At 43.6% G+C, this 13036-nt stretch overlaps 1 protein-coding gene across 8 annotated transcripts in view; it reads left to right on the forward strand.

Moving 5' to 3' along the window:
- The first annotated feature begins 204 nt into the window (after nucleotides 1-204).
- The window catches only part of MYO5A (myosin VA), a 128163-nt gene continuing 115331 nt past the window's right edge, over nucleotides 205-13036 (forward strand). For 4 of the 8 annotated variants that reach the window (XM_083586124.1, XM_083586126.1, XM_083586127.1 and 1 more), the window contains exon 1: nucleotides 9970-10357. In XM_083586124.1, the coding sequence (XP_083442250.1) occupies nucleotides 10274-10357 (84 nt within the window). In that variant the 5' untranslated portion in view covers nucleotides 9970-10273. Of the gene's footprint in view, nucleotides 636-9969; nucleotides 10358-13036 lie in introns of those variants that run through there. The other 4 variants (XM_083586125.1, XM_083586128.1, XM_083586130.1 and 1 more) reach the window with 2 other exon arrangements.

The raw sequence follows: 13036 nt of genomic DNA on the forward strand, positions 1-13036 counted from the left end.
GAAAGGATGCAAACCAAGGCTGGCGATGCAAATCTGCGAAGCCTTTTCTCAATAAGCACAAAAACAACACCCCACCCGCAGGTTCTTCTGGGTTTCTGCGGGAGGCCGGACTCGGCCAGGGAGCGAGCTGCCCGGGTCTGAGGTGGCTCCTTCCTCGCCTCAGCCCGCCGACACTTCGCCCGCGCGGCCGGTGGGAGGCAGCGCGCGCCCACGAGAGAGCCGCCCGGCGGCCGCCTTCCCTTTCTCCGGCGCCGGCTGGTACCCACAATGCACGAAGAGCCCCTGCAGCCGGAGCGGGAGGAGGAGGAGGGAGCCGGCTGCGCGCCTGCATCACCCCCATCCTCCTCGCCCTTCCCAGGTAGCAACATGGCGAGGCCAGCCCAGCCGCCTCCTGAGGAGAAACGCCAGCCGTGAGCGGGGCGCCGCGGCAAGACGCCTCGCCTCTCTCGGCGCGCGCCCCGCCCTGCGCCCCGCCCCGGGCTGGCTGGCTGGCTGCCTGGCCGGCCTCCCTCGCTTCCTCGCCGCTTCTCTCGCTCCAGCCCGGAGGCGAAGAGCCGCTGCCATCGCGGCCGGCCGCCCGGAGCAGCCCCTGCAGCGCCGCTGCAGCCATGGCAGCGTCCGAGCTGTACACAAAGGTGAGCGGCGGGGAGTGGAGCGGCGGGGGGGGGGAGAAACGGGCGCCAACGAGGCCTACGCTTTTCCCCTCAGCTTTGCAAAGGCGGGAATGGCTGGCGAGGGGAGGCCGAGGCCCTTGCAGGGTGCTTGGCAACGCCGCGGGAGGGGTGTGGGCCTCGTTGCCAAGGGGACGGCCGTGTGTGTGTGTATGTGTGGGGTGTGTGTGTGTGTAGAGAATGGGGCCAGGCCCTCGACGAGCGATGGTGGTGTCTATGAGTCACACACAGCAGTGATGGATTTGGTCCCTATGAGCCATTTCTCGCCTTCATCTCTCTTTCTGCCCTCCCCACCTTTTTTCAATTTTATTTTCGGGGGTCGGGTTAGGGAGCGAGGAGCCGGCCTCCCTCACAAGCAGAGAGGTTGGGTGCTCCACCTGTCATGGGCGAGCTCGTTTGGATTCCTGCATTGCAGGGGGTTGGACTAGATGACCCCCGGGACCCCTTCCGACTCTGCGATGCTGTTATACCCCACTGTAGCATTCAGGGGATGGCGGGGCTGGGATGGGCCGGTTGTCACCTTCCTCTCAGGGCCTCTGTGGCTGAGGAGCATCTTCCTTGCCTGCGTCTCCTTCCTCTCTCCTTCCTGGTGACCTGAAAGTGAAGAAAACAAAGGGACTGCTCCTCATTTGGAGCAGCTCGCTCACATGTTACCTTGTTTTATGTCCTCTTCCTCAGCTATTTCTCTCCACCCCCCTCTTTAACATTTTCGCCACATGCTGTCATCTTGTGGCACCTGAAAGCCTAGCATCATTTATTGCGGCTGGAGCTTTGGGTGCTGGAGGAGAGTTTGCCTTGTCGGTTGTATTACTGCTTGCCTGATGAGGAATTCTGCTCATAATAATCCCAGCTACGTGCCCGCTCTCAAACCATTGCATTTTTACATCTTCTGTTAGATAAGCATGAGTCATGCTTGATTTCCTTATAATCAGCTGGTGTTTGTTTTTGCACAGTAATGAAAACACTTGCAGTTTGGAAGGAAATAATGCAGAGTGCAGTCCTTGGCAGTGGTGGTTTTTAGGTTCCCTTGTTTTCCAGGGATGCGCAGCTGGTGGTGGATGAAAGCTAGGTTATGCCAAGGGAGGGAAGGGCAGGCGATGCAAGCTCCTTGTCTCTTAGCAGCCTGACTCGGCAGCTCCCTTGGGGAAGCTTCAGTGCTAATGAATTGGGCTGTGTGATGTGTTGGGATAGCTCATACAAAGAACACTCTAATTGCAGCATGCAGCATCACACTTGGTTCCCAAGCTAAACTTTAATTATGGCCATAGCTATAGACATGGAACACACACATTGACTACATGTGTAGCCAAACCTCAGTCATGTGCCTCGTGCTGTCGTTTGGAAGTTCTTTTCATTTATTTAAAAATGCCTGTGAGGAGGGAGATAACAGTTCCCCAGCTATTTCTCTTGTTCCATACAAATTGATGAGGGAAATATGCTATACGGAATAAGAGAAAAAGGGCTTGGTAGATGCATCATATGTCTCCGGTGATCACATTAGATATCATGATATGTGAAATATCAGCTTTTCAATATGTATAGATGTGGTATTGTCACAGAGTTCTCTAGCTCAGGGTGTTGTGGCCATGCTTCTTGAATATGCTTCTCAAATTAATCCCTAGCTTTGCTACCGATATTTTTTGTTTCTAGGCCTGATGGGGTTCTGTGAAGCCCAGAGATTGAGAATGTCAAATTCTCATCTCTAATGCATTTAAATTAATATCTATTTTAATCTCATTTATTGCATTTATAAGCTTGAATTCTAAGCTGTGTCTCCTGGCAAAACTTCACTGGTTCTCTTTGTATAGTCAACTTCATCTTCTGCTCTAATAACAAAGACTAGCTAGGTAGTCATCAGGCCAGCCATACAATGCAATCCATTTCAATTTTTCTGTGAACAATATAGGTAGCATAGAATTTGGGTCTTGCCATTCAAAACAAATAACCTCTTATTCAATCTATGGAACATCATCTGAATGTTTTTCAGTCTGGGTTCTTCTTTTAATTCTGCTTGGTGGAATTCAGTTTGGGTTCATAAAGCTTGCAGTACAAGAACACAAACTTTTTGTAAGTGTATATATTAATATTGTGTTTACTTTTTAGCTTTGGGGTAGAGTCTGTACTTTCAACTGTGTGTGTTATTGAACTAGCTATTATTTTATAACTCATTTTGGACACAATTTTAATTAGCATTTGGCTTCTCTGGAAAAGCTTATCTCTGGTGCATGTGGAATCATTTGAAGTAGAAGAATAATAGTCCAGTGTAAGTAGGGACTGGGAGGTAAACTTCGTGCTGAAAGTCTATAGTGATCTTATGAAGCCCATTCTTTTTGGGGGAGTGGAGAAGAGACTAACTATGCAATCCTATACATGTCTATTCAGAAGTAAGTCCAATTGAGTTCAGTGGGGTTGTTGTTGTTGTTTAGTTGTTTAGTCGTGTCCGACTCTTCGTGACCCCATGGACCAGAGCACGCCAGGCACTCCTGTCTTCCACTGCCTCCCGCAGTTTGGTCAAACTCATGCTGGTAGCTTCGAGAACACTATCCAACCATCTCGTCCTCTCTCGTCCCCTTCTCCTTGTGCCCTCCATCTTTCCCAACATCAGGGTCTTTTCCAGGGAGTCTTCTCTTCTCATGAGGTGGCCAAAGTATTGGAGCCTCAGCTTCAGGATCTGTCCTTCCAGTGAGCACTCAGGGCTGATTTCCTTAAGAATGGATAGGTTTGATCTTCTTGCAGTCCATGGGACTCTCAAGAGTCTCCTCCAGCACCGTTACTTTCATGTAAGTGTAGTTGAGTCTTTTTGTAATTAAAAGCAACATTAAAGGACTTTGTGTGTTGGATTTGTCTGAGCACCTGGTTTTCCTGGATTGAAGGAGTCATAAAAATATGAACTGCCCACTAGCGTTTTCTTTTTTGATACTATGAGCATGTAAGGCTTCATTTGTGTTTAAATCATACGAGAAATGCTAATGTGGAGATTGTAATTTACACAATTTGGTAATTGGTACAACAGAAAACAAGGCATTATAGCATCCGGATCTTTTTTTTACTATAGTGGGCATTTATGCGTAAAGTGTTGTCAGACATGAATCACACCAGGATCTATGTGCTAGCTGGAGTTGGCACTTTCTACAGACCAAGCAAACTAATGTTTGTGTGAAGTGATTATGGTGTATAGAAAAGTATTCACATGTCAAAGAAGTTCCTCCATTCTTAGACCATATTCTATTTCCTAGGAATTACCCAGAAGAAAAAGCAAAATGATCTAAATGCAGATGAATCAATATCTGAGTGTGTCTACAAGTCACATTTGTGTTTTTTCTGCAGAAAAGTACCTAGGCCTTATTTGTAGCCAGCAGGAGACTCAGTTAAAACTCCAAATAAATATAATGGGCTTCTCACTGAGATAAGTGTTCACATTAATGACATCATGCATTGACTTCAGTGGTGATAGATGCAAGTACAGCCAGGAGCAAGCTGTTTAAAACTCATCATTTTCTAAAACAAGTGGCAGGAACCTTTGCTTACATTTTCTCGGGTAAGCACATCTCAAGTTGTGCTTTTCTAACTTCTCCCTACTTTTAAAAGACGATTTCTGTTTTTCTTTTAATAAGATGCTGCCCACTTCTGTGCTGTATCGTCCTTCCAATAATATTAAATAATATATAAAATATCATAAAATAAAATAATAGTAATAAAGGGAAGATGCTTCACTGTGTTTCTGCATTTTATTTTATATATGCTTTCAATGCTTAAAATGTATTCGGTTCTAGGATTTTATGTGTTGAGCTGTCCAGCATTTCCTACAAATATATAATTGGAAAATAGTGGAGTTACCGCCCCACTGAGTTGCATCTCATCCCAACTTTGTATTTTTTTCAGACACCAGTTAATAAATGACACTTTTTAAAGCAGGCTTTTAGTGGCTGATGAGTTCAGTCCTTTAATAGTATATTTAATTTTGTTTTTTATATAATTAAATATTTTATGGAAATAATATAATATAATATAATAATATAAATGTGTGTGTATGTAACCACACTGATAATTTTCAGTAAAGGATGGTATAGAAATCTATGTTATGCTAGCATTGGAAATAAATAAAGCTACTTTCAATTTACTGAAGTAAAGTAGCACTAGTCCACCATCTCTGTTAATTCAGTTACTGAAAAATGAAACACTTCTTCAAAATTACTATACATAGTGCTTTTTGGAAATTTGATTCCCAGCCCCTGCAAAAAGATCTAGTCACTGCTACCCAATTCTTCTGTCTATCTTTTCCTTCCTGGTGGCTAGAAATACTTCATCATCACAGTTTTCAAGCTCAGTTATATGACAGCAGGAACTGGTAGCCTAGAGAGAAACAGTTTTCTTGGAAAAACTTGCCATAAAATTGCTATAGCACAGCAAGACAGAAACAGGTTTGAGTCTTCCCAATTAAACCCAGACACTGTGTAAACAGTACCTAAGCTAACGGAAAATGTGAACTAAGCGAAAGAGTTTCCAATCAGCTTTGTAGACTGACAAGTCTGAAGCTGTGAAAAATTTGAGCAGATCAACTGCTAAATAGTGGTTTAGAGTGCTTCATCTGAACACTGAGTTTCTTCTGAGGAAATGAAATCAGCCTGGGCAGGGCTGCCTACTCTGGGAGATGGAGCTCTGTTCCTGGAAGTGTGTTCTTGCTCCACAAATCGGTCATAGGGGATGTATTTTGAAATGCATGTAGACTTGTATAGTTAAAAATTAAACTTATAATTTTTGCTCCTTGAACAATTATTTATTCAGCCGGAGTTAATTAGTTGGGTTGTTTTTCACAGAGCAAGAAAAATGCAACGAAACCTCCCAAACACCCTTCAGAGCAAACATCCTCACTTTTGTATTGGCCCATGCACATTTAAAGCGGCTTGCTTAAATGACACTAATAAGAGCAGACATCCAGCAGAGCCAATTTAAATACGGCAGAGTGACAGCAGTTATTTCTTGTGTACATCTTGGGGTTATGGTGTTTCAAATGCAAGCAAAGTAACAATGAGTAAAGAAGGTTGTAAAGTCAATTATGGCTCTGTCCAGTATGGTTAGGGGTTCCGTGAAATACAATATAGAATCATAGACTTGTAGAGTTGGAAGGGACTCTGAGGATCATCTAGTCCAACCCCCTGCAATGCAGGAATACACAGCTGTCCCATACGGGGATCAGACTTGCAACCTTGCCGTTATCAGCACCATGCTCTAACCAACTTAGCCTGTGTGTTCCTTACCCTTGACACAGTTATCAGTCAGGCAGTTTTTGGCCACGTCTATCCACAATTTTTAGACTCTTGAGGGTCCCATGGACTGCAAGAAGATCAAACACATCCATTCTTAAGGAAATCAGCCCTGAGTGCTCACTGGAAGGACAGATCGTGAAGCTGAGGCTCCAATACTTTGGCCACCTCATAAGAAGAGAAGACTCCCTGGAAAAGACCCTGATGTTGGGAAAGATTGAGGGCACAAGGAGAAGGGGACGACAGAGGACAAGATGGTTGGACAGTGTTCTCGAAGCTACAAACATGAGTCTGACCAAACTGCGGGAGGCAGTGGAAGACAGGAGTGCCTGCTGTGCTCTGGTCCATGGGGTCACGAAGAGTTGGACATGACTAAACGACTAAACAAATCCACAATTTAGGATGGAAAGCATGTGGGTGACATGCTTTTGGACTTCAATACCCATATTAGAAAATCATGTTAAGTCTTACAGCATGTGACTGGCTTCATCCTGAAAGGCTTCCTTAACGATTTCCTAACAGTGGCACTTGTGCTTTGCTCTTAAATTCCTTTGCCACTTAAAGCAAAGCCAATTTACTCTGGGGTGTGGCAGATCGTTAGTAGATAAATGCTGAATAGGCTCAAATCTGAGAACCACTAACCACTCCCAGAATTCTGCTCCTTTGTGATGTGACACATTGCATGAATCAGCACTTTGTGAGATGGTTCAGCAGAATATCTTAAAGAGGATTGGAAATGGAAAATTCCAGAATTCTACTGCTGTGATGTCAAGTAAGAGTGGATTCGCACATACCGTATCTTTGCAATGCAGATATTTGAGTTTCTTCCATATGCAGCATTCCCTCCACAATGTGTACTGATGCACATCTAGAAGAGTTCGTAGCAGTAACTTGTGCTTAGCTGTTATATGATAAAAAGCAGGTACAAGCCAGGTACACCCTTGGCTACCTGTGTTCTCCTGAATCATTTATCATGGGACTATTTATTAAAATGGTAAAAAGTTTGCTATAAAAGTGAAGGAAGTGGGAATATTATAGCATACAGTCAAGCAACCTCCTAATTTAGGTAGGTTATAGAATACAAGCACTTAAAACAGATCAACCTTGTTTCTGTATCTTGAGGTGGCTTTTCTTAGCACCTTTCGTAAATATTGTGGAGTCTTGCCTGTGTTTCTCTACGTATGTTAGAACTGGAGAAACAAGATCCACGAGAGGCAGGTGTCTGGGAAATATGTTGTCTAAAGGTCTTGAGCTTTAATCAGGGGAACAGTACAGTGGTACCTCCGGTTACAAATGCTTCGGGTTACAAACACTTCGGATTACAAACTCCGCTAACCCGGAAGTAGTACCTCGGGTAGAGAACTTTGCCCCAGGATGAGAACGGAAATTGCGTGCAGGTGGTGTGGCAGCAGCGGGAGGCCCCATTAGTGAAAGCGTGCCTCAGGTTAAGAACGGTTTTGGGTTAAGAATGGACCTCCGGAACAAATTAAGTTCGTAACCCGAGGTACCACTGTATTGCCATTAAATGAATATGTAACTCTGGAGCTGCCATACAACTAAAGAAATCTTTGTTCGGTATACATGTGGATTTTAGTAATTTGACATATGAGAAAAACCGTTCTAAAGAAAAAGCATGGTACTTTTGTTCTTAGATTATGGATGCAAGTGTTTGTAAGCAGGTATCATCTTAAACGAGGTTACCTCCTTCCCTCCCATGTAAGAGGGAATTATTTCATTAGTATTCAACGCTAAAGCATGAATTTGTATTACTAGGTAGAGCTTGCACACTTCTCCCTCTCTTCCAGTGCAGCTGCGAGATGTTCAGAATCTTTTGCTTCCACTTTCAACTTATTGTCCTAACCTGGTCATAGTATTCTCCATGGATAGTGGAAAGAAACCAACTTCAAACAATAGTTCATGAAGCTGGCTTGTTTTCACTAACCAAAGTTAAGACTAACCACAAGACCGCATGCTAAAGTGAGGTTAACCTAAAAGAGAACTTTCCTTATCTTCTCACAGCTGTACTGCAAGGAGAAGGAGGTGAGCCCAAAGTTCACTGTGGTTCATCTTTGTAATGCTAAACCATGACTCCATCAGATGTCAAGGAGATCAGTAACAATCAGTATAAGTATGCAATATTTAGAAGACATCTGAAGGCAGCCCTGTACAGTGGAACCTCGGAAGTCGAACGCCTGTGAACTGGAACGTTTCGGCTCCTGAATGATCAAAACCAAGAAGTGATTGTTCCGGTTTTCGAATGAATTTCGGAAGTCGAATGTCTGGTGCGGCTTCTGATTGGCTGCAGGATGCTCCTGCATCCAATCGGAAGCCGTGCCTTGGAAGTCAACCGTTTTGGAAGTCGAACGGACTTCCGGAACGGATTCCGTTCGACTTCCAAGGTACGTCTGTATAGGGAAGTTTTTAATGTTTGATGATGTTGGAGGAAGCTCTTTTTAGTCTTGGTTCAGACCTGGTTTGGGGACAGAATCAACCTTGATCACCCTGATAGATGCTTTGCTTCAGGAGAGGGTGGGGTGGGTATTACCTTGTTGCTCTTGCTTGATCTTTCAGTGGTTTTCAGTACCATGGACCATGGCTTCCTTCTGGGCAACCTCCAAGAATTGGGAATTGGTGGCACTATATTTATTGCAGTTCTACTCCCTATTTATGGTGCTGTGTTCAGATAATAGCTTTGTGGAATTATGGATCTGCCCCTGGCAGTTTTACTGTGGGGTTTCACAGGGTACTATTTTGACCCCAATGTTGTTTGATATCTAGCTGAAGCAACTGGGAACACCCATGAGGAGACTGGGGGCACTGCACTATCAGTATGCAGATATTGCCCAGATTTGCTTCTCTGTTAAATCTGAATCAGGAGAAGCTGTGGTTATTTGAACTGGTGTCTGGATGCAGTGGTGGGCTGGATGAGAGCCAAAAAACTACCCCCCCCCCTGATCCTGAATCCTGGTAAGATGGAAACTCTGGGCAAGCACTTCTGAGGTTTGGAAGTTTGGGAAGTTCTGGATGAGGTTGTACTCCCTCTGAAGGAACGGGTATGTAGCTTGGGGGTGCTCCTATATTTACCTTTGTTACTATGCATAAAGACCCTGATGTTGGGAAAGATGGAGGGCACAAGGAGAAGGGGACGACAGAGGACGAGATGGTTGACAGTGTTCTCGAAGCTACCAGCATGAATTTGACTAAACTGCGGGAGGCAGTGGAAGACAGAAGTGCCTGGCGTGCTCTGGTCCATGGGGTCACGAAGAGTCGGACACGACTAAACAACAACAACACTATGCACAAGCTGGTTTTGTCAGGGTATGGGAGCTGTTCCATGCTAATGCCCCTATCTACCTGAGGATACATGTGTATCGTTTACCGTATCAACAATTTTGATATGAATCTGATATGCAAATGTGCATCAGAATGCACATTGCAGTTTCGGTGCTGCCCTTTTGCGCTGTGTTATTTTACAGTGGGATGTGCATTCTATGGGATGTGCATTCTGTGAAGCATCCTCATCTATGCCCTAGCACAGCTAGTAATCTTTTAAGCATTTTGACCATTTTATAGGCGTGAATATAGATTTCCGGAATGATAGTCTTGTTGATAGCAATAGTGACTTAGTAGTCCTTTTGCAGAATTTGGGGTTGTTGTTGTTTTTTGCATATAATGGATGTAAGCAGGAGGTTAGAGAGGCAGGCCTGAATGTGGGAGAGGTTGACAGGGGCTGGAAATAAAGAGTAAGAGAAACAGGGGGGAGGGCAATCATGAAGCCTTAACTTTTTTTTAAGCATCAGATTTTACTTCATGGCGCAGATTATGGAATAGGAACATCCCTGTGAACTTCCCTGTCTGTTAAATTATCATTTTAATGGAGGAAGTAATTGGGAGCCCATCATTTGATAGGATGTAAGAGCACTTAAAGCTCTCTGCTTAATGTAAATGGATAGAGGAACTTTTTTTTAATTGTTGTAGAAGTAATGTTTGAAGGAATGTTTATGAATATCACCATTTGATGACTATCACAAGACAGTTGGTTTTTATCATTCTTCCAAGTGGCACGGAAAGAAAACACTCTCGCTCTTTGTGCTGCAAAGGAAGTCAAATTGCCCTGACAATGAAGGAATTCAGTGATCTGACATGGCTGTCAAACGTTGCCCTTTACAGGGGCGTTATGGTTGGTTTTTCTGTTGCTTTGAAAGTGGATAATATCAGTCTTGCAGACGAGCTGGGAGACGCCTGCTAGAGTCAGTCTGAACTGTGTGGCTGATCAGTTTGCCCACTCTCAGAAATACGTCTTTCTGCGTGGAGGACATATTGCTTGTGAAGGCGAAAATGCTTGCTGCTCAGATTACCAGGAGTTTGCACCACCAGAGATACTGGAAAAGTGTTGATGATTTGGACTATATGTATGTTAAAGTAAGTTTATCTTCTCTTCTCACACAGACCTCAGCTGTGAATCTGGCACTATTATCTATGCTTGCTAACTTCTTGCTACTTTATCTAACATGTCCGCAATCCTATGTCCAGTTACACAAGAAACTAACTGGCTTCAATTGTAATTGGATGCAAGATTGCATATAAATATACATTTTACACATATTGTGGGCAAGCCATAGGGCGTATGGTTTAGTTGTGTAAACGAGGTTAATCAGACTATGTTAGGATAACTTTTATAGAGTGAAACTGTCTTTGGTATGTGTACTTTCTTCTTGTTGCTATACTATGTTTGGGAATTGTCATGGCTTTTGAGGGAGGTTTCCGTACCGTACGTTGTCAGTGTACTAATACTAAAACAAGTGATAAAATAAGCTTTTCAGCTTTGGAATGCTGATTTGCGTTCTAATTATTTGCTTTTGGATAGTTCTGTAACATAATACTTTGTAGGAAGGGAAACTTATCTAAGTATGTTGATCAGCTAAGCTTTGAGAAAACTGAAGAGCAAGTAAAAACAATTTGTTAGGTATTTTTCTATTTAAGCATACCTGAAGAGAGATTTAAGCTGCAGTCCTGTCCACATATACTTAGGCAGTGGTTCTCAAAGGGTGGGGCAGGAGAGGATGGAAAGTGTGGTGGGAAGATTCAAGAACAACATTATATTTTGGGAATGATTCATGCGGCTGCGTTGTTTTATACTTTCTGCATGTCCCATGATCATATTATAGTTGTGTACATGTTGTAAATCGAGCACTGCTAGGAGTTGTTTCTTTTTGTTTCCCCATGTATTTCTTACCAACAAAAAATTTGGTGTGGCAAAAGAAAGTTGTTATTCTGAAAGTGTGGTCCAGAGTACTTGGGTGTAAACCCAATAGAACACCTAAGCCAGGGGTCAGCAAACTTTTTCAGCAGGGGGCTGGTCCACTGTTCCTCAGACCTTGTGGGGGGCCGGACTATATTTTGAAAAAAATAATGAACGAATTCCTATGCCCCACAAATAACAAATAAAAATGCATTTTAAATAAAAGGACACGTTCTACTCATGTAAAAACACGCTGATTCCCGGACCATCTGCAGGCCGGATTTAGAAGGCGATTGGGCTGGATCTGGCCCCTGGGCCTTAGATGCCTACCCATGACTTAGACTTTTCTTCTGAGTAAGTATTTGTAGGATTGGACTATAAGTCTCTCTGGCTTTTGAGTTGATGTTTCTCACTCGCCCCCATTATCTGCTATATCCTCTCAGCCTTGCAATATTTTGGAGGCTACAAACTGATTAGGTTATTGAATCTCCTGTGAATCTGCTTACTAACAGCTGAACTGAACTGAAAAAGAAGGTTCTCCAGAATGTGGTAGAACTTCCTGGTTAGACAACAAAGCAAACAAGTTATGTTCCTCAGGGGTTTCTTCTCAGGGTGTGCCTGACTAAGAACACGGAGAGAAAGTAATGGTTTTAAAATGAAGGTGTTCTAACAGAAAACACGCTTGTAGCTTCTGGGCAAGGACTCCTGTTTCCTTAAGAGTTTTTCCCAAGTCTGCTAATGAGCTATTTAAAAGAGAGGTTCTCTGGGACTTCAAGCAGCAAAATGAATGTTTCAAAAACAAAAACGACTATCTACTTTCGAGTTCTGCTTGATACAACTGGGCATTTTGAAACATGATACACTTATTTGATTTAGTTTATTTAAATATTTTGCTCTGCTTTTAAAGGTAAAGGTAAAGGTACCCCTGCCCGTGCGGGCCAGTCTTGACAGACTCTAGGGTTGTGCGCTCATCTCACTCTATAGGCCGGGAGCCAGCGCTGTCCGTAGACACTTCCGGTCATGTGGCCAGCGTGACAGGCTGCATCTGGCGAGCCAGCGCAGCACACGGAACGCCGTTTACCTTCCCGCTGGTAAGCGGTCCCTATTTATCTACTTGCACCTGGGGGTGCTTTCGAACTGCTAGGTTGGCAGGCGCTGGGACCGAACGACGGGAGCGCACCCCGCCGCGGGGATTCGAACCGCCGACCATGCGATCGGCAAGTCCTAGGCGCTGAGGTTTTACCCACAGCACCATTTTAGGCCTCCAGAACCCCCCCCAATAATTTTTCATTGTTTTTCATTTAAATACAAGAACAACATAGAACGACAGTAACTTGTCCAGTGGTACATTCTTAAGTGTAATGTGCCATAGATGATCTGTGAGATTATGTTGATTATATTCTAAAACAGGATGAATGGCATCTACCTTTAAAGTAACCCTAATGGGATTGCTCCAAGAGCTGTCTAGCTCAGGAAAAGCCGGGGATAAGGATTTATTCTGTAATTTGAGTACGGCTGGACACACTTCAACCAGGTCAAACTTTCTGGTAGATGCCAGATATAAGAATCAAAAGTGTAATACTTGTCCAATTCCAGGTTATGATCAAGCTGTGGTTTTTTCTGATGTATATCTTATTTCCCATGTTGGGAAAAGCAATATGAGAGATAGTCTCCAATTAGTGGTTTCAGTTACGTTTAATGTCTTTTGACCTTTATATCTGTGATAATTAATTTTACCATTAGCTCTGTTTCCAGATGCTTTGATGGGCTCTGTTCTTTTTGAGAAGGCACAAATAACCTAAGCATATAATGTTAATAAATGCTACAAATACTGGTATATTTTCATAATTGCATTATAT

The sequence above is a fragment of the Podarcis filfolensis genome, assembly GCF_964270895.1.
Source record: "Podarcis filfolensis genome assembly, chromosome: 14".
NCBI lineage: Eukaryota > Metazoa > Chordata > Lepidosauria > Squamata > Lacertidae > Podarcis > Podarcis filfolensis.